At 45.5% G+C, this 27,155-nt stretch overlaps 1 protein-coding gene and 1 pseudogene across 1 annotated transcript in view; one reads left to right on the forward strand and one right to left on the reverse strand.

Moving 5' to 3' along the window:
- LOC126457402 (SH2 domain-containing protein 4B-like) overlaps positions 1-27,155 on the forward strand; it is a 606,090-nt gene that overhangs the window by 566,301 nt on the left and 12,634 nt on the right. The window contains exons 2-3 of the mRNA XM_050093662.1: positions 684-852; positions 25,848-26,010. Coding sequence (XP_049949619.1) covers positions 684-852; positions 25,848-26,010 — 332 coding nt within the window. The remainder of the gene's footprint in view (positions 1-683; positions 853-25,847; positions 26,011-27,155) is intronic.
- LOC126459102 (5S ribosomal RNA) lies at positions 9,018-9,135 on the reverse strand (annotated as a pseudogene).

The raw sequence follows: 27,155 nt of genomic DNA on the forward strand, positions 1-27,155 counted from the left end.
TTCAAGATAGCTCATTATATTTGAGCTCAGAATACGTCCTAAGGTCCTACAACAAATGGACTTCCAGGACATTGGACAAGTGTGACATGCGCTTTCTTCCAAGCACTGGGTACAGTATTTTGTTCGAGGGATCCACGATAGATTATAGTTAACAGACGGGCTAACTCAGCTACGAATTTGGTATAGGCATTTCATGAGTCCCTGGAGTTTTTCAGTTTTTACGATTTCACCTATTTCTCAACGCTACTGACACTAACATTTAATTCACTCACCTTTTCAGTAGCACGAGAATTAAACTGGGCAGTTCTCCTGGGTTTTCCTTTGTAGACGAACATTTGGAAACAGAATTAAACACTTCCTCTCAGCTTAAGTTCCATTCTCGTCCATGAGTGATTGGACACCAACTTTGGTGCCATTAACAGCCTTTACATATTACGAGAATTTGTTCGGATTTTGTGAAAGATCATAATGGAAACTGTGAGTTGGATGTTAACGTCAAAACTGCTCCTGCTGCTGCGCGAAGCAACCTAGAAACAAACGCTGTGACTTCTACAAGCCCCATCTGAGGATGAGCTGATAAAGCTCGGAAACCAGTTCTTGAAAACGAAAGAAATATTTCATAAATGACTGGTGGCAAGTGTCTGGTTCAGTTACTAGCGTCGCCTTTGGTCCGCGTGTTTCAGATGCTGCAGCAGATCCTGAAGGAGATGTGGGTGGACCCCGAGCTGCTGGCGGAGCTGGACGACAACCAGAAGCAGACGCTGTTCTGCCGCATGCGCGAGGAGCAGGTGCGCCGCTGGAAGCTGTGGGACAGCCAGGCGCCCGTGCCCGAGCGGCCGCCCAGGCCGGCAGGTGGGTACCGCTCTTACACGACGCACCCGACGTGTGCAAGTCGGGTGTGGGCAGAATTTGACGCTATATCCCTCAGGAGGGCGTCCAACAACTGTAACAATCAATGCCAAGGGTCACAGGTACACCAACTCGTTATTGACTTGCTCTGTTTGTGAAGCTCTTTCTCTTCAACAAATCATCCATTTTTTTCTGAAATTGTAATCATTTGTTTGTCTGTATATATACCGGGTGATCAAAAAGTCAGCATAAATTTGAAAACTGAATAAATCACGGAATAATGTAGATAGAGAGCCCGCATCTCGTGGTCGTGCGGTAGCGTTCTCGCTTCCCACGCCCGGGTTCCCGGGTTCGATTCCCGGCGGGGTCAGGGATTTTCTCTGCCTCGTGATGGCTGGGTGTTGTGTGCTGTCCTTAGGTTAGTTAGGTTTAAGTAGTTCTAAGTTCTAGGGGACTGATGACCATAGATGTTAAGTCCCATAGTGCTCAGAGCCATTTGAACCATTTTTTGTAGATAGAGAGGTACAAATTGACACTCATGCTTGGAATGACATGGGGTTTTATTAGAACCAAAAAAATACAAACGTTCAAACAATGTCCGACAGGTGCCGCTTCATCTGATCAGAATAGCAATAATTAGCACAACAAAGTAAGACAAAGCAAAGATGATGTTCTTTACAGGAAATGCTCAATATGTACACCATCATTCCTCAACATAGCTGTAGTCGAGGACTAATGTTGTGAACAGCACTGTAAAGCATGTCCGGAGTTATGGTGAGGCATTGGCGTCGGATGTTGTCTTTCAGCATGCCTAGAGATTTCGGTCGATCACGATACACTTGCGATTTCAGGTAACCCCAAAGCCAATAATCGCACGAACTGAGGTCTGGGGACCTGGGAGGCGAAGCATGACGAAAGTGGCGGCTGAGCACACTTTCGTCACCAAACGACGCGCGCAAGAGATCTTTCAGGCGTCTAGCAATACTTTCTTTTTTTTGTTCTAATAAAACCCCATGTCATCCCAAGCATGTGTCAATTTTTACCTCTCTATCTACATTATTCCGTGGTTTATTATGTTTTCAAATTTATACTGACTTTTTTATCACCCGGTACATCACACCTACCGATTTCCATCCCACTCGGATAATTCTTTCGTGGTCCGTCCTTTCTTTGTCTTTGCGTGTACGTTTCATTTTAGCATGACCTGCTTTCTTCCTCGTTAATTTGTGTTGTTTTACGATCTCTGCGTTTGCTACCATCTTCTGTTTCTCTTCTTCGGAGGGAGGGGGGGGGGGGGGCAGGCAGCTGTCCTCCCTTTCTCTCCATACTGGCTACACTCTCCGTATGGAGTGCGAGATGCGAAGTAAGCGCGTCGATGTCGTCGGCATCTGACTGAGTCGCCACGCTTTAGTCAATAATAAAGTACGATTTACTTGTATAGAAGTGTAAAAGCGAATAAACACCATAAAAAATAAGCTCAACGATCTTCATAATTGTGACAAATCCAAAAACACTGCTGACTTTTAGGGATAGAACATCATGAAAGTGGTGTGCAACAAACGTCAAATTTGGTATGAAGTGTACTGTTACTAGCGGCATTCAGTAAGTTTTTCTCGGATACTTTCGGTTGAAAAAAGTCGGGATATGTTGTGGGTCATAGTGGAACATTCGCGCTTCAGCCCCAGTAGTTTCATGAAGTTACGATAGGTGGCAGCTAGCCTTCAAAATGGCGTCTGTAACGGAGATGCGTTCCAAGCAGACAGCTGTCACTGAGTTTGTTGCGGCGAAAAACCAGAGCATCACAGATATTCACGGGTGCTTGCCGAGTGCCTACGGAGACCTGGCAGTGAACAAAATCACGGTGAGTCCTTGGGGAAGGCATGTGTCATCATCGCAACGCGGTCGCGCAAACCAGTCCGATCTCCCGCGTGTCGGCCGGCCGCACACAGCTGTGACTCCTGCAGTGTTGGAACGTGCGGACACTCTCATTCGAGGTGATCAGCGGATCACACACACTTTGCTGCTCAACTCGACGACACACAAGTCTGCGTTCCCGAGAGGCGCTCACAAAACTTAGCTGGAGTGTTCTTCCTCATTTACCCTACAGCCCGGATCTCGCACCTTCCGACTGCCACCTGTATGGCCCAACGAAGGATGCACTCCGCCAGAAGTAGGACGTGGATGATGGGGAGGTTATTGTAGCAACAAGACATTGGCTCTGACGTTGACCATTAGAATGGTACCATGCGGGTATAAACGCCCTCTGTCAGGTGGCGTAAGGCCGTCGCATTGAACGGAGTCTATGTTGAGAAATAGGATTTTGTAGGCAGAAGAGTGGTGAATAAAATGGTGTGCTGGAATCCTTAATAAAAGCAGCCTCCCTTCATAAAAAAATGTGTTGCATTGTTTACTGAACGCCCTTCGTACATGCTTGGAGATGCAAATGATTTAACTTTTAAGCACACAGCATAGAGTAGGCAAGAGTAACGCCAACAACAGTCTGTTTATAAGGAAAGATTATGCAGCGAAATATCTGATTGTGAAATCGCATTTGAATGTTGGTTAGTTGTGAGAAGATCTCGCTTTCTCGTGTAAAAAGGAAATTGTCTACCAGCACGCAGATCATGGTGTATCAATACTGCTGTTTATCGTTCCGCGATAATGCTGTTCGCGTTGGTCGGGATACCACTACCGTCGTGCTGTTATGGATTCGATAGGTCCACAAGAGCCGTACTGAATGTCATGCAGAACCTCAACGGTCTCGCACGACAAACACTCGAGAGGACAGACCTGGTGTTTGCTCTGTCAAGTAGGCTATACAAACAGCAGGGCGGAGTGGCGGCGCGGTTAGAGGCGCCATGTCACGAATCGCACGGCCCCTCCCGCCGGAGGTTCCATTCCTCCCTCGCCCATGGGTGTGTGTGTTGTCCTTAACGTAAGTTAGTTTAAGTAGCGAGTAAGTCTAGGGACCGAGGACCTCAGCAGTTTGGTCCCTTAGGACTTCACACACATTTGAACATTTGATATACAAACACGTTATTTAGCATGACTCAGGAAATGAGATTATTTGCGGCAAGACAAGTATCTACAAAGACAGTGCGACGACGTCTAGATCACAATGGACTGTCTGAACGTCGACCATAATTGCAGCTTCCTTTGAAGAGGCAGCGGAGAGAGGCATGCGGACAGTGTGCGTCCAACAACACTGCACACAAAGTTACCACTACGCTGTCTTTGCAGAAGAGGCTCAGTTCAGCATCACGTAGGAGATAGACGTCTGTAGAGGCTTCGTCACAGTCATACGCGTGTAGCACCTGGAATGATGCTAGGGGTTGCGACTGGGTCCCTAACATGGTGACCTCTGGCTAGCGTAGATTTCTGACGCCTTAAGACCGGTGCCTGCCGAATCTTCGAGATCTCTATGGTGTTATCTTTCAACATGATAGCACAAGACCCCATGTTGTCCGTATCCTGGACATAATACGATACAGGAGGTGTTCGACTATTGCCACGGCTAACACATTTTAAGATCTCTCAGCCATTGAAAACATGTGGTCGTGGGTTGCGAAGAGACTCAAAACACCGCCAGTCGCCTGCCATTAGGATTGAGGAACTCTGGAATAGGGTAGAAACAGCTTAGAATGATGTACCTTGTCTGTCATCCAAACGCAGTTCAACTCCATTCCCAGACTAAGTTTCTCACTCCATGTACTCAACCGTGTATTCTTCCTACTACATACACCAGAAGCAAAATTGTGTTATTTGTTATCGTTCCTGATGTGCAAGTTAATGGGCAGAAGTATACATACAGGGTAATTCATCTGCCCCTACCGGTGGGTTGTATGCAACCCACATTGCCTTCAAAAACCACACGCTAGTTTTTCATATCCTCTAGCTCGCTTTGTGCAAACTGTAGGTCCTACAGTAAAAATGAGAAAGACCTTTTTTGGGGCAAATTTAATGTAATTAACTTTTGTATTGGGATACGTTTTCGCTGAAGACCACGGTTTTCGAGTGATTCAAGAAAAACGCTCAAAAGTGACCTTCAAATACGCCTCCACCCCCTACTCACCTCTCACCAGTTAGGACTTCCTCCAACCACTGTACAAAAATTTCCGACTACGCGAAGTATTCCCGACATTCGACATTTTTGGTCTCTAACGATTGGGCTATTACACCACCAGCATAGTTGGTTGTTTCGTTAACATTATTGATTTAAACATGCCCGTGATGTTAGTGAAAGAAAAACGGTTTTTGTAAAGGTTACCCTAAAACTAATTACGTTTACAATTCGATCCAGGCGTAACCTTTACAAACACAGCACTTTCGTAGCCAGAAAGCTTGACGAATACAACGATGTAATTGTTTATTTTGCAATGCTAAAATTCACAAAATTGTTAAATGAAATTTACACCAACATCAGTTTTACGAGTGGTAAGTGCTCAAAAAAGCCCGTGGCGTAATAAGACCAGTCAATGGAGACCAAATACGTCGAATGTTGGGAATAATTCCTGCACTCGCAAATTTTTTTACATTGGTAGCAGGGATTATCATGAATTACATACTACAAATCCAGGTTAGAGGGGGCTGAGTGTGGGAGTGAGAATGCATTTGTGGGTTACTTTTGTGCATTTTTCTTGAAAAACACGTAAACTACAGCCTCTAACAAAAACCTATCCCAGTACAAAATTTAAGTACAAAAATGTTCTGTAGGACTCAGTTTGCTCACAATGAGAGACAGAATGCTAAAAACTCACGCATGGTATTTGAAGAATTTGCGGGTTGCATTAAACAAATCAGTAGGGGCAGCTGAATCACCGTTTATATTGTAACCAACAGAAACGCTATCACCCTACTTTGAGGAACACCTGACACAACCGTTGCCTGTAACGTTGCTTCTTGTTTAATAGCGATATGAGGTGGAAATCATAGATAACATTCCTTCGCAATGTCTGAAATTATCTGGGGAAATGGCAACCAAACCATATTCTACGAGGGTAATACCAAAATGAAGGTCTCCTATTTTTTTTTTGTAAGTACATAGACCTGTTTATTTCTACAATGGTTTACATCGGTTTACAGGTTGAACATTAGCTATTTTTCGACATAATCACCATTTCTGTCGATATATTTTTGTAGACATTGTGGCAGTTTTTGTATGCCCATGCCATACCAGCTCGCCGCCATGCTGTTCAGAAAGTTATGAACCTCTTCTTTCACCTCGTCGTCGGAGCTGAATCGCTGGGACCACAATTAACGCTGACAGGTACTGTGAGACCCAGAAAAAACTCAAACGGGCAATTCAGAACCGGAGAAGAGGAATGTTGAGCAAGGGCGTACACATTCTCCATGCCAACGCTCGCCCACACATCGCTCGGCAAACAGTTGCTCTCCTGCAACAGTTTCAGTGGAACATAATCACCCACCCACCCTGTAGTCCTGACTTGGCGCCCAGTGACTATCAACTGTTCTCTAGGTTAAAAGAACATTTGGCCAGAAAGCGAGTCAGCTCCGCCGACGAGGTGAAAGAAGAGGTTCATAATTTTCTGAACAGCATAGCGGCGAGTTGGTATGGCATGGGCATACAAAAACTGCCACAGCGTCTACAAAAATGCATCGACAGAAATGGTGATTATGTCGTAAAATTGCTAAATGTTCGAGCTGTAAGCTAATGTTAACCATTGTAGAAATAAACAGGCCTATGTACTTCTAAAAAATAGGAGACCTTACTTTTGGGATTACCCTCGTAGTATCTCTTAGCTATGAGACTGGAGCCATAGCATCAGAATTTCGAAAAAAAATCATCCACAATCCACACAGTCCCAAAGATAGCAAGCATAATGTACACAAAAACCAAGAGGGGACAATAAGAATGGAAGATCAAGAACAGAGTGCTCGAATTGAAAAGGATGTTCGACAGTGATACAGTCTTCAGCCCCTACTGTTCGGAAGGAGGGGAGTAAAAAATGAAAGCTCTGCCAGTCTGGTCACAGGCTGGTTAGTCGGGACCAACCGACTGCCATGTCACCCATCAGCCGAAGGTGTCAATTGAATGAAATATGGAGAGGCATATAGTCAGCACACAGCTCACCTGGCCATTGTTGGGTTAGCGTCCTGGAGCCGGTAATACTCGGTCGTGTCGTTCAGTTGGCATCACAAGGCTGAGTAGTGTGATACCATAGATCGATTCCACCTCCACTGGCGTCCCGAAATTGGCAACGAAAGTGCACGTTTCCGACAGAGGCAGACAGAGGTCGCGCGGGAACCGACGGATCCAATGATCTGCGCCTGCTGACCCACGCCTTCAGCAGTTCTGTCTACGCTTGCCCTCTGCCGCTGCGGTATAGGATTGGTGGTGGCCTCTCAGTGGCAATCTTTGACAATCTTAGTCACTCTTGACAGTTACTCGTGGGACCCTCACGCTCTTTTGTAACGACTGGACTTTATTGCTGTTTGTCCTTCTGTAGCCGGCCGGTGTGGCCGAGCGGTTCTAGGCGCTTCAGTCTGGAACCGCGCGACCGCTACGGTCGCAGGTTCGAATCCTGCCTCGGGCATGGATGTGTGTGACGTATTTAGGTTAGTTAGGTTTAAGTAGTTCTAAGTTCTAGGGGACTGAAGACCTCAGATCATAAGTCCCATAGTGCTCAGGGCCATTTGAACCATTTTGTTCTTCTGTAAAGTTTCTTTGCAATACTTGAGCAAAACTACAAGTTCACTAAAACTTTTGTTTATTGTATTTGCGTGTTCGCTAATCATTTCTGCTCCTGCCCAGTTTCCTTGGGACGACAGGCGCTGTACCACTCTGTAGCCCACCTCTCCTTACCGTTGTGTACAAAGTCGTACACAACAAGAAGACCCTGTTCCAGTTCTCTACCAAGTGAACATCTCTGGGGATGCGAGGAGTCAAACATGGGTTCTCCACTTGGCAGCCATTTCGCTGGCCACTGGGCTACAGTTCGAAGAAGCGATGACGGTAATGAAAGAAAATTCAGGCTGAAAGAATATCAACGTAATACTCGCTGATGACGTTGCTACCCTCACTGTGAGTGAAAAAGAATTACAGGGCCCGTTGAATGGGATGAACAGCGTAATGAGTACAGAATACGGATTTGGATGTCAAATTGAAGAAGGTAACGAGGAGTATCAAAAATGAGAATGGCGGTAAACTTAACATCAAAATTGGTGTCCACTACATGGTCCAAGTGGAGAATCGGTTATCTTGGAATCAAAGTAAAACATGATGGATGAAGGAGGGCGGACATAAAAAGCACACTAAAACAGGCAAAGACAGCATTCCTCGCCGAAAGATGTCCACTACTATCAATAATCGGTTTTAGTTGGAGAAAGAAATTTTTGAGAGTGTGTGTTTGGAGCACAGCGTTGTAGGGAAGACAGTTATGGGCAAAAAGGAAGAGAACTGAAGCGTTTGAGATGTGGTGCTATTAAAAAATGGCTCTGAGCACTATGGGACTTAACATCTGAGGTCATCAGTCCCCTGGAACTTAGAACTACTTAAACCTAACTAACCTAAGGACATCACATACATCCATGCCCGAGGCAGGATTCGAACCTGCGCCCGTAGGGGTCGCGCGGTTCCAGATTGAAGCACCTAGAACCGCTCGGCCACTCCGGCCGGCCTGTGGTGCTATTAGACTGGTGTTGAAAATTAGGTCGACTAACAAGGTAGAGAATGAGGAGGTCCTCCTCAGGGTCGGCGAAGAAAGGAACATATGGAGAATACTGAAAGGAAGAAGGGACAGGATGATAGGACATGTGTTATGACAGCAGTCAATTACTTCCATTGTGTTAGAAGAAGCTGTAGAGGGTAAACATTGTAGCACAAGACAGAGACTGGACCACACCCGTCAAAGAACTGAGGACAGAAGGTGCAAGTGCTACTCTGATATGATGATGTTGGCGCAGCAGAGGAAGTCGTGGGAGGCCGCATCAAAGCAATCATAAAAAAGCACTCCGTCTTCAGGCCACAAGTGGCCCATCGGGACCATCCGACCGCCGTACCATCCTCAGATGAGGATGCGGATAGGAGGGGCATGTGGTCAGCACACCGCTCTCCCGGTCGTTATGATGGTTTTCTTTGACCGGAGCCGCTGCTATTCGGTCGAGTAGCTCCTCAATTGGCATCACGAGGCTGAGTGCACCTCGAAAAATGGCAACAGTGCATGGCGGCCCAGATGGTTACCCATCCAAACGCCGGCCACGCCCGACAGCGCTTAACTTCGGTGATCTGACGGGAACCGGTGTATCCACTGCGGCAAGGCCGTTGCCACAAAGCAGTCATAAGACTAACAAAAAATGCCTGTCTGCCAGGAAGTCTTCAATCCGATGGCCTAGCTGCTCAGATATCATGTACGAACGTGTCTTGTGCGCTAAGCGGCAGTGCGGGACTGAATTAAGGCTCTGTGTACGTCAGGGAAACACTGCGTCCAACTGTACTCCGCTAACTGCTGCCTCGTGGCCGGCTGGCTATGGCAAGGGCGGCAGGCAGCGTATCTCCGGCCAGTGAAAGTGTTGCCCGCCAGCAGGCAGCAGCCGTGAACTTGGCCGTCGCGTCGTGGCGAGCAGCCAACACACGGAGCAAACACGCCGCCTGCGGCCTCACACCCACACTTTCACTGTAGGCTACGCCGCGAGTAGCCGTGTGTCACGCTGACCGCCGCCACGGCGCCCCCAAGTGAAACAGCCAACAACTCGCTGAAACCGCTGCCCGAATCCCAGGACTGCGTCTAGGCTGGGGCAGCCAGTTGTCCCAGTGATCCCCGAGGACGGGGGGCCAAATGAATCAACAATTACGAGTAGTGTTCCGTGTAATATCAAGTGTCGGCATGTCGGCCTGAACGATACACCAGAGAAGGCTGTGAGACGACGTCAGCCTGCAGAACACTGACTAGGATGACACCACGACAGGAGCGGCACCTATACGAAGAGAATATAAGCGCCACTCCAGCCAGCCTCGGCCGCACTAGAAAAGCCGCACTACAAGACGAGCTGTGATACAAACTCTATAGCAGTGACTTATGAACTTGTGTGATGTGCTTGCATGGAAATTTTATACTGGGTGATCAAAAAGTCAGTATAAATTTCAAAACCGAATAAATCACGGAATAATGTAGACAGAGAGGTACAAATTGACACCCATCGTTGGAATGACATGGGGTTTTATTAGAACAAAAAAAAATACAAACGTTCAAACAATGTCCGACAGGTGGCGCTTCATCTGATCAGAATAGAAATAATTAGCATAACAAAGTAAGACAAAGCGAAGATGATGTTCTTTACAGGAAATGCTCAATATGTCCACCATCATTCCTCAACAATAGCTGTAGTCGAGGAATAATGTTGTGAACAGCACTGTAAAGCATGTCCGGAGTTATGGTGAAGTATTGGCGTCGGATGTTGTCTTTCAGCATCCCTAGAGATGTCGGTCGATCACGATACACTTGCGACTTCAGGTAACCCCAAAGCCAATAATCGCACGGACTGAGGTCTGGGGACCTGGGATGCCAAACATGACGAAAGTGACGGCTGAGCACACAGTCATCACCAAACGACGCGCGCAAGAGATCTTTCAGGCGTCTAGCAATACTTTTTTTTGTTCTAATAAAACCCTATGTCATTCCAAGCATGTGTCAATTTTTACCTCTCTATCTACATTATTCCGTGGTTTATTAAGTTTTCAAATTTATACTGACTGTTTGATCACTCGGTATATCGAAGGACACTGACTATTTGTATGCCGCCAATTGCTTGCGACACCTGTTCGTGAAAAGGCAAAGTTAAGTATTGTCAATTCAGTTTACTGTAATAAACTCCAGTAATAAGATTTGCGAGATTGTTGCTTAGCTATCCGAGCCGGTCGCGGTGGCCGTGCGGTTCTAGGCGCTGCAGTCCGGATCCGCGGGACTGCTACGGTCGCAGGTTCGAATCCTGCCTCGGGCATGGATGTGAGTGATGTCCTTAGGTTAGTTAGGTTTAAGTAGTTCTAAGTTCTAGGGGACTGATAACCTAAGATGTTAAGTCCCATAGTGCTCAGAGCCATTTTTTAGCTATCCGAGAAAACAACTTCCTTGGCGCCCTATATTAGACGAGTATGCAGGATCCAACAAGTAGAACTCGCGCACTAAGTGTTTCGTACAAACTTAATCATGTATTAGGTTGTTGCGTAAGTTCGTAATGTTTTGTTTTGTATGTTAGTATTCTAGTCACTATGAGTTTATTTTTATCGGTTCTCATTTTTTATTTATAGTTAACTGTTGCTATTTGACTTTGCATATCGTCGTTTTGCCATTTGGAGAAATATCTGGAAGTGTAGACATAAAAATGGACTGCCAATTGGAGAAATCGGAACATTTACAATTTGTTTTTGAGTTCAATAGAGGGGCGACAGCCGCTGAAGCAACCAGAAACATTTGCGCTGTTTGTGGGAATAATGCCACTGGACAGAGGACGGCAAGAAAATGGTTTCCTCGTTTTCAGGAGAGTTTTCCACGTTCAGGAATACCTTCGGGATTCGGTGAAAGTCGTTTAAGCTAATTAATGCACAATGATGCACGTCAGTGTACTGGAGAACTGGCACATGTGATGAACTTTTTGATGGTTCCACCGTCGTGCGACATCTACGTGCAATGAGGAAGGTTCTAAAAATCAGGTGTGTGGGTACCGCATGCTCTAAGCCAAAATCACAAAATCAGCTGTTGGCAATATTTGTAGCTCTGCTTGCTCGTCATCAAGTGCCTCGTGAACAACACCGACCGTTCCTATCCTGTATCGTTACTGTTGACGAGAAATGGTGTCTTCATGCTAATATAAGGAAAAGAAAGGAATGTTTGGGCCCAAACAAAGCAATAACTCCCTCATCTCCAGGAACAGAGACGGTGAGGTACACTACGAATAGTTTCGTGTAACCATCACTGCTGAGACGTCTTGGAGACGCGGTCGAACATCAACGACCAGGAATACTGCGCGAAGTGATGCTACTTCATCATAATGCATCCTGTTAGACTGACGAAAAACACTATACAGGAGCTGGGCTAGGAAGTCATTTCAAACCCACCTTATTGATCTTATCTTGCGCCCTCAGGTTTTAGCTTTTCCGCTCTCTATCCAACAATTCTCAAGGAACTTCCATTCCGGTTGACAATGCACTCCGAACATGGCTCCACGAGTTCCGGGCATCAAAACAACGTGATTTCTACAGTTCCGGCATCGGAAAGTTACTCCAGCGTCGGCAGGCTGTTGTAACTAGTGAAGGAGTATATATTATTGATGAGTAAAGTCTCTGTCACTAAACTTACAGAAAACGCTACGAACTTAAGCACCAGTCTAATATACACTCCTGGAAATGGAAAAAAGAACACATTGACACCGGTGTGTCAGACCCACCATACTTGCTCCGGACACTGCGAGAGGGCTGTACAAGCAATGATCACACGCACGGCGCAGCGGACACACCAGGAACCGCGGTGTTGGCCGTCGAATGGCGCTAGCTGCGCAGCATTTGTGCACCGCCGCCGTCAGTGTCAGCCAGTTTGCTGTGGCATACGGAGCTCCATCGCAGTCTTTAACACTGGTAGCATGCCGCGACAGCGTGGACGTGAACCGTATGTGCAGTTGACGGACTTTGAGCGAGGGCGTATAGTGGGCATGCGGGAGGCCGGGTGGACGTACCGCCGAATTGCTCAACACGTGGGGCGTGAGGTATCCACAGTACATCGATGTTGTCGCCAGTGGTCGGCGGAAGGTGCACGTGCCCGTCGACCTGGGACCGGACCGCAGCGACGCACGGATGCACGCCAAGAAAAAATGGTTCAAATGGCTCTGAGCACTATGGGACTTAACATCTGTGGTCATCAGTCCCCTAGAACTTAGAACTACTTAAACCTAACTAACCTAAGGACATCACACACATCCATGCCCGAGGCAGGATTCGAACCTGCGACCGTAGCAGTTGCGCGGCTCCGGACTGAGCTCCTAGAACCGCGAGACCACCGCGGCCGGCTGCACGCCAAGACCGTAGGATCCTACGCAGTGCCGTAGGGGACCGCACCGCCACTTCCCAACAAATTAGGGACACTGTTGCTCCTGGGGTATCGGCGAGGACCATTCGCAACCGTCTCCATGAAGCTGGGCTACGGTCCCGCACACCGTTAGGCCGTCTTCCGCTCACGCCCCAACATCGTGCAGCCCGCCTCCAGTGGTGTCGCGACAGGCGTGAATGGAGGGACGAATGGAGACGTGTCGTCTTCAGCGATGAGAGTCGCTTCTGCCTTGGTGCCAATGATGGTCGTATGCGTGTTTGGCGCCGTGCAGGTGAGCGCCACAATCAGGACTGCATACGACCGAGGCACACAGGGCCAACACCCGGCATCATGGTGTGGGGAGCGATCTCCTACACTGGCCGTACACCATTGGTGATCGTCGAGGGGACACTGAATAGTGCACGGTACATCCAAACCGTCATCGAACCCATCGTTCTACCATTCCTAGACCGGCAAGGGAACTTGCTGTTCCAACAGGACAATGCACATCCGCATGTATCCCGTGCCACTCAACGTGCTCTAGAAGGTGTAAGTCAACTACCCTGGCCAGCAAGATCTCCGGATCTGTCCCCCATTGAGCATGTTTGGGACTGGATGAAGCGTCGTCTCACGCGGTCTGCACGTCCAGCACGAACGCTGGTCCAACTGAGGCGCCAGGTGGAAATGGCATGGCAAGCCGTTCCACAGGACTACATCCAGCATCTCTACGATCGTCTCCATGAGAGAATAGCAGCCTGCATTGCTGCGAAAGGTGGATATACACTGTACTAGTGCCGACATTGTGCATGCTCTGTTGCCTGTGTCTATCTGCCTGTGGTTCTGTCAGTGTGATCATGTGATGTATCTGACCCCAGGAATGTGTCAATAAAGTTTCCCCTTCCTGGGACAATGAATTCACGGTGTTCTTATTTCAATTTCCAGGAGTGTATATAGACCTTCCACCCATTCCGGGAATCGAGGATCTCGTTGATTTTTGCCTGTTATCGACATTGATTCCATCAAGATATCGGAACCACTGATTGCAAGACCTTCGAGTATGTTTTAAGTTTGAAGTCGGATATCAGATGATAAAAGAAATATTTTTTTGTCTGACATAGTTCTAAATTAACGATTTTCTGATTTCTTTCCTTTACTTGTAGTGTTAAACCTTTCTTCTTGCCAAATTTCATGACTACGTGAAGGGGAAGAAGCATGTAGGTTTCAATGAATGAGTTTACGAGTATCAAATATGTGACATACATGGCCCCCATCTTTTGATTGCATTTACTTAGATGCTCATTGTTTTACATCGTCAAGGGACTGTAGACCGTAATATGTGACATAAATTTCAACTTGATACGTTTACCAGTTCCTGAGAAAAAGGGATTTTGAACAGTCAGACAGACAGACGGACAACTAAGTGACCCTATAGGGATTCCGTTTTTAACGATTGATCTACGGAACCCTAAAAACATGAAAGAATTAAAATGACAACGAAAGGTGGAAAAAAGGAACTACTACATGCGTCGATGGTACGTTCACAAATCTCCACAATCTGCTTGTGTACAAATCTTAATAACGAAAGTACCTTTCGCATGGTGTGTCCTTGCTAAGCAACATAGCTCTATGAAACTGGGATCATACATACGAAGAACTGCTACAGTATAATACACAAAGTAACTAAAACAAATGCACAACAAGGCGAAAGAAAACGACACTTTTATTCAAAGACAATAATTACACTGAAGTCTCCATGATACACTTTGTGATCAAAAGTATCCGGACACCGGTTCTTGGCGCCCTCCTTCGGTAATGCTGGAATTCAATATGGTGTTGGCCCACCCTTAGCCTTGATGAAAACTTCCATTCTCGCAAGCATACGTTCAACCAGGTGCTGGAAGGTTTCTTGGGGAATAGCAGACCATTCTTCACGGAGTGCTACACTGAGGAGAGGTATCGAGTTCGGTCGGTGAGGCCTGGCACGAAGTCGGCGTTCCAAAACATCCCAAAGGTGTTCTATAGGATTCAAGTCAGGACTCTGTGCAGGCAAGTCCATTACAGGGATGTTATGGTCGTGTAACCACTTCGCCACAAGCCGTGCATTATGAACAGGTGCTCGATCGCGTTGAAAGATGCAATCGCCATCCCCGAATTGCTCTTCAACAGTGGAAAGCAAGAAGGTGTTTAAAACATCAATATAGACCTATACTGTGATAGTGCCATGCAAAACAGTAAGGGGTGCAAGCCCCATCCATGAAAAACACGACCACACCATAACACCACCGCCTCCGAATTTTACTGTTGTTACTACACAAGCTGCCAGATGACGTTCACCGGGCATTCGCCACACTCACACCCTGCCATCGGATTGCCACATTGTGTACCGTGATTCCTCACTCCACACGATATTTTTCCACTGTTCAATCGTCCAATGTTTACGCTCCTTACACCAAGCGAGGCGTCTCTGCCAGTCAACAGACGAGGTCGACCTGTACGCTTTTGTGCTGTGGGTGTCCCTTCACGGTTCCACTTCACTATCACATCGGAAACAGTGGACCTAAGGATGTTTAGGAGTGTGGAAATCTCGCGTATGACACAAGTGAACCAAATCATCTTACCACGTTCGAAGTCTGTGAGTTCCGCGGGGCGCCCCATTCTGCTCTCTCACGATGTCTAATAACAACTGAGGTCGCTGATATGGAGTACCTGGAAGTAGGTGGCATCATAATGCATCTAACATGAAAAACATACACTACTGGCCATTAAAATTGCTACATCACGAAGATGACGTGCTACAGACGCGAAATTTAACCGTCACGAAGAAGATACTGTGATATGCAAATGATTAACTTTTGAGAGCATTCACACTAGGTTGGCGCCGCTGGCGACACCTACAACGTGCTGACACGAGGAAAGTTTCCAACCGATTTCTCATACACAAACAGCAGTTGACCAGAGTTGCCTAGTGAAACGTTGTTGCGACGCCTCGTATAAAGAGGAGAAATGCATACGATCACGTTTCCGACTTTGATAAACGTTGGACTGCAGCCTATCGCGATTGCTGTTTATCGTATCGCGATATTGCTGCTCGCGTTGGTCGAGATCCAATGACTGTTAACAGAATATGGTTCAAAATGGTTCAAATGGCTCTGAGCACTATGCGACTTAACTTCTGTGGTCATCAGTCGCCTAGAACTTAGAACTAATTAAACCTAACTAACCTAAGGACATCACACACATCCATGCCCGAGGCAGGATTCAAACCTGCGACCGTAGCAGTCGCGCGGTTCCGGACTGAGCGCCTTAACCGCGAGACCACCGCGGCCGGCCTGAGTCAACAGATGGGGACGTTTGCAAGACAACAACCATCTGCACGAACAGTTCGACGACGTTTGCAGCAGCATGGGCTGTCAGCTCAGAGACCATGACTGCGGTTACCCTTGACGCTGCATCACAGACAGGAGCGCCTGCGATGTTGTACTCAACGACGAACCTGGGTGCACGAATGGGAAAACGTCATTTTTTCCGCTGAATCCAGGTTCTGTTTACAGCATCATGATAGTCTCATCCGTGTTTGGCGACATCGCGGTGAACGCACATTGGAAGCGTGTATTCGTCATCGCCATACTGGCGCATCACCCGGCGTGATGGTATGGGGTGCCGTTGGTTACACGTCTCGGTCACCTCTTGTTCGCATTGACGGCACTTTGAACAGTGGACGCTACATTTCAGATGTGTTGCGACCCGTGGCTATACCCTTCATTCGATCCCTGCGAAACCCTACATTTCAGCAGGATAATGCACGACCACATGGTGCAGGTCCTGTACGGGCCTTTCTGGATACAAAAAAATGTTCGACTGCTGCCCTGGCCAGCACATTCTCCAGATCTCTCACCAATTGAAAACGTCTGGTCAATGGTGGCCGAGCAACTGGCTCGTCACAATACGCCAGTCACTACTCTTGATGAACTGTGGTATCGTGTTGAAGCTGCATGGGCAGCTACACCTGTACACGCCATCCAAGCTCTGTTTGGCTCAATGCCCAGGCGTATCAAGGCCGTTATTACGGCCAGAGGTGGTTGTTCTGGGTACTGGTTTCTCAAGATCTATGCTCCTAAACTGCGTGAAAATGTAATCACATGTCAGTTCTAGTATAATGTATTTGTCCAATGAATACCCGTTTATCATATGCATTTCTTCTTGGTGTAATCGCCAGTAGTGTATGTTTTTGGGGGTGTCGGTACTTTTGATCACATAGTGTACATGATGGTCCTTCTGACATTACAAAAGGCGGCACATGGTTCGTAATAGGGTGCGTGATCACCACAGACGGCAGTGCGTGTTCTGCAACGTGCTCCCGTGGTGGGGCGTTCCATTCCTCCACCAGAGCGGTCGACAACGGTTGAATGATCGATGGTGCGTGTTGACGTACTGCAATACTCTCCCCAACGCGTCGCATTCGATCTTAGGTCGATGGAACGGGCACGCCAGTCCATTCGCCGAGCATCCCCTCGTTCCAAGAGCTCCTCCACCGCCGCTGTTCGATGCGGTCGTGCATTTTCATCCACATAACTGAAGTCGGGGTCGACTGCACGCTCAGAAGACGCTCATGGAAGGGACTGCAGCGTCACAATAACAGTGGCCAGTGGGTTATTATTATTATTATTATTATTATCGTATGTATCAACTACAGTAATACACATTTAGCAAAACATAGAAATATATATAAAAATGAACATGTGAAATTATATATAGTACACAAGTTTTAAAACGGCTCAGACTACACTCGGATGTTGATGGACTCGATCCAGCGGAGTGCCTCGTGGGATGCTTAATGGAGCTTCTCAATGCCACCAGGGAAGCGTCTGATTGTTCAGTCATTCACAGTGTGGCTCATTGTTTGGGTGTCACCACAGTCATACACAATGTCACTTGAAAAGCCCCACTTGTGCATGTTGTATTTGCACCTACCCTCTTCGGTCTGATATCTAACTGCACCCACACCTCCCTTGGTTGGTGGAAGCCTGGAACTGGAACTGTTGGATTGTCTACGAGTTCGTGGTTTCGGGTTCTTGTAGCTTGCCACTCACGTTTCCACTCTGCGTCCGGTCGAACCCTGTGGATAGCATTTGGACTCCCATTTCATATGTCGGTCTTCTAGATTTGAGGAGTTTCCTGGGCAGTGATAGCAAATCGTCTTGAAGAGGGATCAAGTTGTTTTCAGAAACTTGCTGACAGAGGTTGTAAAGAGCAGCCTTTCGACGGAGGTCTGGTGGACAGATGTTTGAAAGCACTGGTAGCCAGCAAGTAGGTGTAGACCGGACTGTACCACTAATTACTCTCATAAATGAGTTCAGTTGGACATCTACTTTCGTTACGTGGGTGCTTCAGAGCCAAACTGGTGCACAGTGTTCTGCTGCAGAGTATACCAGTGCAAGGGATGCTCCTCGGAGAACTGGTGTGGTTGCTCCCCATGTACTGCCTGCCAGCTACTCACAAGGTTCACTCGTCTTTGTATCTTCTTGGCCAAGCTGGAAAGGTGTTTTTTGTATGTTAAAATCCTGTCCAGAGTGACTCCCAAATATTTTAGGCTTTCGTTGTATCTGACTGTGCCAAGTGGGCCGAACTGTGGACTGATCTTTGCTGATGAAAGGCGATGGGTGTGCCACGTTCGAAGATGATTTGCAGGCCACAACGACCACGCAAGAGCGCCCGTGCGTCAATTCGTAGGGCGGGGGGAGGTGGGGGGGGGGGGGGGCAGACGAACCGAGGGATATGCTGTATTTTTACACTGAAGCGCCTAAGAAATTGGTACAGGCATGCGTATTCAAATATAGAGATACAGTACGTAAACAGGCAGAATACGGAGCTGCGGTCGGCAACACCTGTATAAGACAACAAGTGTCCGGCGCAAATGTTAGATCGGTTACTGCTGCTAAAATGACAGGTTATCAAGATTTAAGTGAGTTTGAACGTGGTGTTATAGTCAGCGCACCTGCGACGGGACACTGGGACATAGCATCTCCGAGGTAGCGATGAAGTGGGGGATTTTCCCGTACGACAATTTCACAAATGCACCGTGAGTATCAGGAATCCGGTAAAACATCAGATCTCCGACATCAGTGCGGCCGGAAAAAGATAATGCAAGAGCGGTACCAACGACGACTGAAGAGAAGCGTTCGACGTGACAGAAGTGCAATCCTTCCGCAAATTGCTGCAGATTTACTGAAATCTGGGCCATCAACAAATATCAGCGTGCGAACCATTCAACGAAACGTCATCAATATGGGCTTTCGGTGCCGAAGGCCCACTCGAGTACCCTTGATGACTGCACGACACAAAGCCTTACGCCTCTCCTGCGCCCGTCAACACCGACACTGGACTGTTGATGACTGGAAACATGTTGCCTGGTCGGACGAGCCTCTTTTCAAATTGTATCGAGCGGATGGGCGTGCACGGGTATGGAGGCAACCTTATGAAAACATGGATCCTGTATATCAGGAGGGGACTATTCTAACTGGTGGAGGCTCTGTAATGGTGTGGGGCGTGTGCAGCTGATGTGATACTGGTCCCCTGATACGCCTAGGTACGACTCTCCTGATGATACATACCTAAGCATCCTGTCCGATCACCTGCATCCATCCATTTCCATTGTGCATTCCGACGGACTTGGAAAATTCTAGCAGGACAAAGCGACACCCCACACGTCCAGAATTGCTACAGAGCGGCTCCAGGAACGCTCGATGAGTTTAAACACTTCCGATAGCCACCAAATCCGCACACATGAACATTATTGATCATATCTGCAGATTTACAGACAGCCCTGCAGGATTCATGGTGTCAATTTCCTTTAGCAGTACTTCAGACTTTAGTCGAGTCCATGCCACGTCGTGTTGCGGCACTTCTTCGTGTTCACGGGGGCCCTACACGATATTGAGCAAGTGTACCAGTTTCTTTGGCTCTTCAAAAATGGTTCAAATGGCTCTGAGCACTATGGGACTCAACTGCTGAGGTCATTAGTCCCCTATAACTTAGAACTAGTTAAACCTAACTAACCTAAGGACATCACACACGTCCATGCCCGAGGCAGGATTCGAACCTGCGACCGTAGCGGTCTCGCGGTTCCAGACTGCAGCGTCAGAACCGCGCGGCCACTTCGGCCGGCTCTTTGGCTCTTCAGTTTAATGTTTTGGAAGCCGTGAGAGCTGGGAGATTGAGCCCACGCAGTATTATGTCTCGCTACATTGTAGCACTTGGAACACCAAAACGGTCATATTCGACAATGTTCTTGGGTGCATTACGTGTTACCATCCCTCGCCATATGAGGGTACATCCATAAATCGTTTGTTAACGAATCTGTCACCAGTTGCAGTACTTATGTTTGGCGACTAATTTCACGCCTTACAGGTTCATCTCCAAGCCCGGCCTGTTGAAGCTCCACTGAAATTGCCTGACCTTAATATTGAACATCACATTGGCAACATATGCTTTATAAAATGTTTGCAGAATGAATACAACAACCCTCACGAGTTTCTTAGCATGTCAAAATCAAAATGTAATTCGGCGTCCAGGTGTTCCTAAGTGCAAGAATTAAAAAGCATGAGCAGGCTTTCAACAAAAATGGCTATTCAGAGAAAGAAAGAAAAAGGGTTTGTGACGAAATAAGAGTAGGCCTAATGATAACCATAAAACGCAGTGGAAGAACACGGTTTCTCCCCCATTTACCAAAAAAGTAACTCATCAGATCGGGAAGGTTTCAGAGAAACATGATATCAGACCGACTTTTAAAACCAACTAAGAAAATATTTCAAGCACTCCGATCCGTAAAGAATGAACTCCTTCCCCTGTCGGCATATGGGGCACATGAGGTCCTGTGTACTTGTGGAAAAATCTACATTGGATCTACCACGAAAGCGTGAATACGAGAATGAAAGAACGCAAGTCTTTGCCGACTAGGGAAAACAGAAAAATCAGCTATGGCGGAACATGCTCTTCAATCAGGAAATCATCAAGTGAAGTTTTCCAAAACTAAAGTGTTATCCACAACGACAAACTGTTATTATCCACGGCCATATAGAAAAGCCAGCGAAATATACAAGCATGGGGATAATTTTAAGAGAAAAGAAGGAGCCATTAAACAAAGTGATATAATTATGGACAGTGGCTCTGCAAAATTGATAGTTAGATTTTATCTCTGACAATAATTATCTTTGCTGACCACTTATAAACTACCCCACACTCATTTTACACAGTATTTAAGTCGCTGTCCGACGCCTGCCTCGTCAGTCGGCAGGAGCACCTCCGAAAATGTCCAGCACAGCTCTGGATAGAACGTGAGGAGCCGAAAAGTTTCTTGGACCACTGTAACACAACACGGAAGACTCGCCAGCAGCTATGACAACGTGCCTTGAAAGCCTTCATTGTATCTTCTAAATGGTTGTTTTTCTCTTTCAGAAATATTTCAGTCTCTGTTCTCAAGATAAAGATAAAGAAGCTTGACGAAATTACATCAAAATTTAACCACGTCGTTACCATGTGGTACATGAGATCACCCGAATAATATGCTACCTCTTCTAGGAAAGATATGAAATGGAGTCGAGTCCATAACATCGAATGAAATTGACGGTAGACATACTGGACACGTATTCAAAAGAAAGGAAACCTGATTTAACTACTCAACAAAAACAGCCAGGAAGTCGCCGTCAGTTGCAAGCACAGTTTTCTTGGTGGCATTTCTATTACTTATGAACAAGTGAAGGCAGTGCTGCTAGATGTCTCTTTTAGGATTAAACGAGCGGGAAGAATTGCGCGCTACTTTAAAAAGCTTTCACGCAAGCGCGAGCCAGATTAAATCATTTCCTCTGTCGGATGTGACCCGCAGGCAGCATTTTGGAGACCCTGTTCTAGGCAGTAAAAATTATAGAGGAAAAAGACTAACAGAGTTCTGCAATAAATTTCAGATGGTAATAACGAATAATCTGTTCAAGAATCAGAAGAGAAGAAGGTATACTTGGAAAAAGACACGGAGACACGTGAAGATTCCAGCTGGATTACATCATGATCAGACAGATATTCCGAAATCAGATACGGATTGTAAGGCGTACACAGGAGCAGATATAGACTCAGATCACAATTTAGTAATGATGAAGAGTACACTGAAGTTCTAGAGAGTCGTAGGCTACGGCAGAATCAGCGCGGAAGGAAGTTGGATACTGAAATACTGAGGAATGATGAGAAGCATTTGAAGTTCGCTAATGATGTGGATGCTGCTATGAGGAATATCACAGAAGACTGTACCGTCACAGATGTTCAGACAGACATATGCACAAGGAAAGTAACTCCAAATAAATCTTCGATAACAAGAGAAATCATTTAGGAATGAAAGAAGTAGGAAGAGCAGGGCAGATAAGGCGAAATGGCTGCAGGAAATATATGAAGAGATGGGAAATGAAATGATGGTCGGATGGACTGACTCTCCATACAGAAAAGTCTAAACAACCTTTGGTGAAATTAAAAGCAAGGGTGGTAACATTAAGAGTGGAATGGGAATTCCATTGTTAAACTGAGATGGAAATGTGGCTAAGCAGAAAGAGTACACCGACGGCCTCTATGAGGGAACAGGACTTGTCTGATAAGTTGATAGAAGAAGGCACTGAAGTCGATAAGGAAGATACACGTGATCCAGTATTAGTCAGAATTTAATAGGGCCCTGGAAGACCTGAGATCAAATGAAGTAGAAAGGGTAGATAACGCACCATTGGAGTTTCTAAAATCATTTGGGGGGGGGGGGGGGGGGATGACAGCAAAACGACTACTAGTATTCTAGTTGATGTGTAGAATGTTTGGCGACATACCGTACCATCAGACTTTCGGGAAAAAAAAACATCATCTGCATAATTCCGAAGATTGCTAGGGCAGATAGGAGTAAAAATTATCGCAAAATCATGTTAGCATCTCATGCATCCAAGCTGCTGACAATAATAAAATACGGAAGAATGGAAATAGCTTTAGGAAAGGTAAAGGCACGATATAGGCAAGCCGGCCGAAGTGGCCGAGCGGTTCTAGGCGTTACAGTCGGGAACCGCACAACCGCTACGGTCACAGGTTCGAATCCTGCCTCGGGCATGGATGTGTGTGATGTGCTTAGGTTAGTTAGGTTTAAGTAGTTCTAAGTTCTAGACGACTGATGACCTCAGAAGTTAAGTCCCATAGTGCTCGGAGCCATTTGAACCATTTGATATAGGCAATTCTGACTTTGTGCTTGATAATGGAAGCAAGGCTGAAGAAAAATCAAGATACGCTCACACGATTTGGGGACCTAGAAAAGTGTTCGTCAATATGAAATAGTGCAAGAAGTTCGAAATGGTGAGAAAAATAGAAGCGACCCATAGGAAAAGATGGGTGTTGTGTAACATGTACAAGAACTAAGGGGGAACAATAATACTGGAAGAACAGGAATGAAGTGTTCAAATTAAAAAGGTGTAAGGCAGGAGTGCAGTCTTTCACTCCTAGTGTTCAATATATACACAATGACAGAAATAAAAGAAAAGTTCAAGAGTGAGATTAAAATTCTGGATGATAGGGTATCAATGACAAGATTTGCTGATGACATTTGCTATCATCAGTGAAAGCAAAGAAGAACTGCATGATCTGTTGCATGGAATGAATAGTCTATAAGTACTGAATATAAACTGAGAATAAACTGGAGACTGTGCGGCTGGTCCCGGCGGAGGTTCGAGTCCTCCCTCGGGCATGGGTGTGTGTGTTTGTCCTTAGGATAATTTAGGTTAAGTAGTGTGTAACCTTAGGGACTGATGACCTTAGCAGTTAAGTCCCATAAGATTTCACACACATTTGAACAATAAACTGGAGAATCATGAAAGTAATGAGAAACAGCAGAAATGAGAAAAGTGAGCAACTTAACATCAAAACTGGTGGTCATGAAGTAGACATAGTTAAGGAATTCTTCTTCTACCTTGGAAGCAAAATAACACACAGTGGCTGAAGTAACAGAGGATGTAAGAAGGAGACTAACACAGGCAAAGAGGGCATTCCTTGCCAAGAGAAGTCTACTGGTATCAAACATTGACCTTCATCTGAGAAAGAAATTTCTGAGCATGTGCATTTGGAATGCAGCATTGTATGGTAGTGTATCATGGATAGCGGGAAAACTGGAACAGAAGAGAATAGAGCCATTTGAGATGTGGTGCTACAGATGAATGTTGAAAATAAGGTGATAAGATAAGTAATGTGGAGGTACTCCACAGAATCTAGTGAAGAAAGGAACATAGGAAAACGGTGACAAGAAGAAGGTACAAGATGGTAGAACACGTTTTAAGGCCTCAGGAAATAGCCTACATAGTACTAGAGAGAGCTATGGAGCATATAAACTGCAGGGGAAGATAGAGATACATCCAGCAAATAACTGAGAAAGTAGAGTGCAAGTGCTACTCTGGAAAGAAGAGGTTGGTGATGGAGAGGAATTTGTGGGACTGGAAAGTCTACATCTATCTCACTAACAACTTAGGTACTGCTTGCTTTGCATTACATGTAATTAGTATTGTGTTATAATGATCTTGGTTCCATAATATTTAATCAAATGACACATACCAGCTAGAACACTTCAGTAACTTTTTTATCAGTCTTCAACAAAGCAATTCCAAAAGCATTGTAACTACACAAACAAGAAAATTTATATAACCAAAGAGTAACTGAGCTGTCAGATCTGTTCTCTGCAAAGCAGAACACTTCACAGTGTACTGTGCACTTTACCCTCTCACAGTGATGATTCTCACACAGCCCCACCCCACACACAGAGAAGAGTGATGCTCTGGGGATATACAGGTAGTGGTGAGTGATCTGCCGACCCACTCAAAAAGACCGCTTTGATACTGGAGTCTTCTCTCCAGGAGATGTTTGACCTGTTGAAATTGGTGTGTTTTGTCCATGCTCTGGGTCTTCTTCCTTCTGTCTCTATAGGGCAACAGTGTCTCTTTCTACTGTCTGTGATCCCTGCATCTGCCACCAGTATGTGCACTGTTTTCACTCTGTCCAGTGATATGGTCTGCCATTTGCCATTAACAGCTATTTCTATTTAATGCTCCCCACTCAGCAATATTTTGTATGACCTTGAATAAGGCAGGTGCAATGGTGGTTGAACTGCATCCATCCTCAGCATGGCATGTGAACATGGATAAGTTCCTTGTCCAGGATCATATTGCTGTTCCCATTAATGAACCAGATGAAGGGAGGAGGTTGGACATGTGGCCCTGTACTTGTTACAGGATGTATGACAATTCCCCCATGGTTCACTGCTCTTGTGCCACAAAGAATTCTGCTGCCAGAGGCAAGGTCTCACTGAAAACCAATTTTGCCACGCAATTATATTGTCTCTGGATGAATAATTTACTACTACCACTACTATATGAGAATGATGAAACCAATTAATTAATTCCTCATCAGTGAGGAACTATATTTTACTGCAGGAATTAAAAGCTTTTTGAATGGATATTTACTGAAAACTTTGTCTTTTATCCTTAAGTATATGTACCACTAGCAGATTTTAAAATGTTCAAGATGGCGATCCTAACTGTTCCATCTAGTAAAATGAAATGTACCCAGTTGTAATAAGCAGCTAGCAAATGTTTTAATAGCTTTTGTAGAAATGAATGTCAGACATACCGTTAACATAATATTGACTGGAATTAATTCAAGGCACTAATGCACACTTTTCTAATATCAATATTCCCAGCAAGTTTAGAGCTTCCTAGCTGGACAGTAGCTTGATGGTCAGGCTAAGATTAAATAGCTTTCGGCGATGCAAATTCAAATACTGTTGTAAATAATTAGTCAATTCATTTTGGTCAGATGATGCCAATAACTTGTGCAGATAAGTTTATATCACATTTAGCAATAAACTCTCTGTGCAGCTTGTGCATAATAATATTTCTTCATTTTTTTCAGAACCAAACAAGAAGAAGGTTGATTTTCTGCTGGGATCAGATGGGGAGCCCTGGGTGTGGGTTATGGGGGAACATCCAGATGACCCATCGATAGAAGAGATCCTTGAGCGTGAAGCAAGGGAAAAGGCAAGGCAACAAGCTGAAAAAGAAGCTGAACAGCTCAGGTATGTGAAGGACCATCTACATTCATTTCAGCAGCAACTAGTTTACTGATTCTGTATCAAGCCAACAGCTGATTTTGTATGTTTTTCATCAATGCACTACTATACCTAGCAAGCCAGAAATTTTGGTGTTCAAAGGATACTAAACTTGAGTATTTCGAGATGTACTGATATAAACAGCTTACACTATATAACATCTTAAGCTCATACTAACTCTTCAAAGCGTTGGCAACCAGTACAAATTGTTGCGTTACAAGAGCACATAAAATTTTGTCGCAGATTCTCAAATGTTCCTATTAGTTGTAGTATATTGAGACAGAGATGTAGGACCTACCAACATGTTTCTCTTCAGTTTCTACTGAGGTTTCAGACATAAACAATTTTGTATAATCCCATAGGGAAAAAATCCACAGAAGTGAGATCCAGTGATCTTACTGATTGTGAGTCCCTATCAGCCCTTACAATCAAACAAGGTGGGTACCAATATCTGTTGCTCAAGTGCTCATGGGATTAATATTAAAGTTGGGAGATGGACTGTCATGTTGAAAACATGTCCTGTCATAGGTCACAAAACTGTGGCAATAATTGGTGCACTATTCAAACTGGGTGGCACCAATAAGGGCCTGTTAGTTGTTGCTATATTAATCATGAACTGTTAACAGTGACAAACTTTGCTGTGAACACACAATACAAGATTATATATTGTTTTTCAATATATTACAGTCTGTGTTGATGTAGCAGGCACATGTTTATTATAAAAAACAAGCAGTTTATAAATGCATACCTCACACGTATTTCTCACCCAAGACCTGATGAAGCTTGAAAGCTTCATTTATGACCATTTGTCATCATCTCCATTGCGCAGACCTAAGGGTTTTGGACATCCTCTACATTCAGGCTGAAATTAATAGGAAACAGACTCTCAGTCTCTTGGATTAAATGCCTCCTTGATTTTACTTCTACTTAACATTTACTTTTATTAAGACTATTCTGCATGCAAAAACTTGTGAGAACAGCAGATAAGCTTATGGAGTAAATTTTTACAGTGTTTGGGACTGTAAGATGGAAACAGGGAATCTAACAGTAAGTTTCATAATTGTACAGTATGCAACAAAGTTGACATTATCATGTCAATGTTTATTTACAAA

The sequence above is a fragment of the Schistocerca serialis genome, chromosome 2 (genome assembly GCF_023864345.2).
Source record: "Schistocerca serialis cubense isolate TAMUIC-IGC-003099 chromosome 2, iqSchSeri2.2, whole genome shotgun sequence".
Classification (NCBI taxonomy): Eukaryota; Metazoa; Arthropoda; class Insecta; order Orthoptera; family Acrididae; genus Schistocerca; species Schistocerca serialis.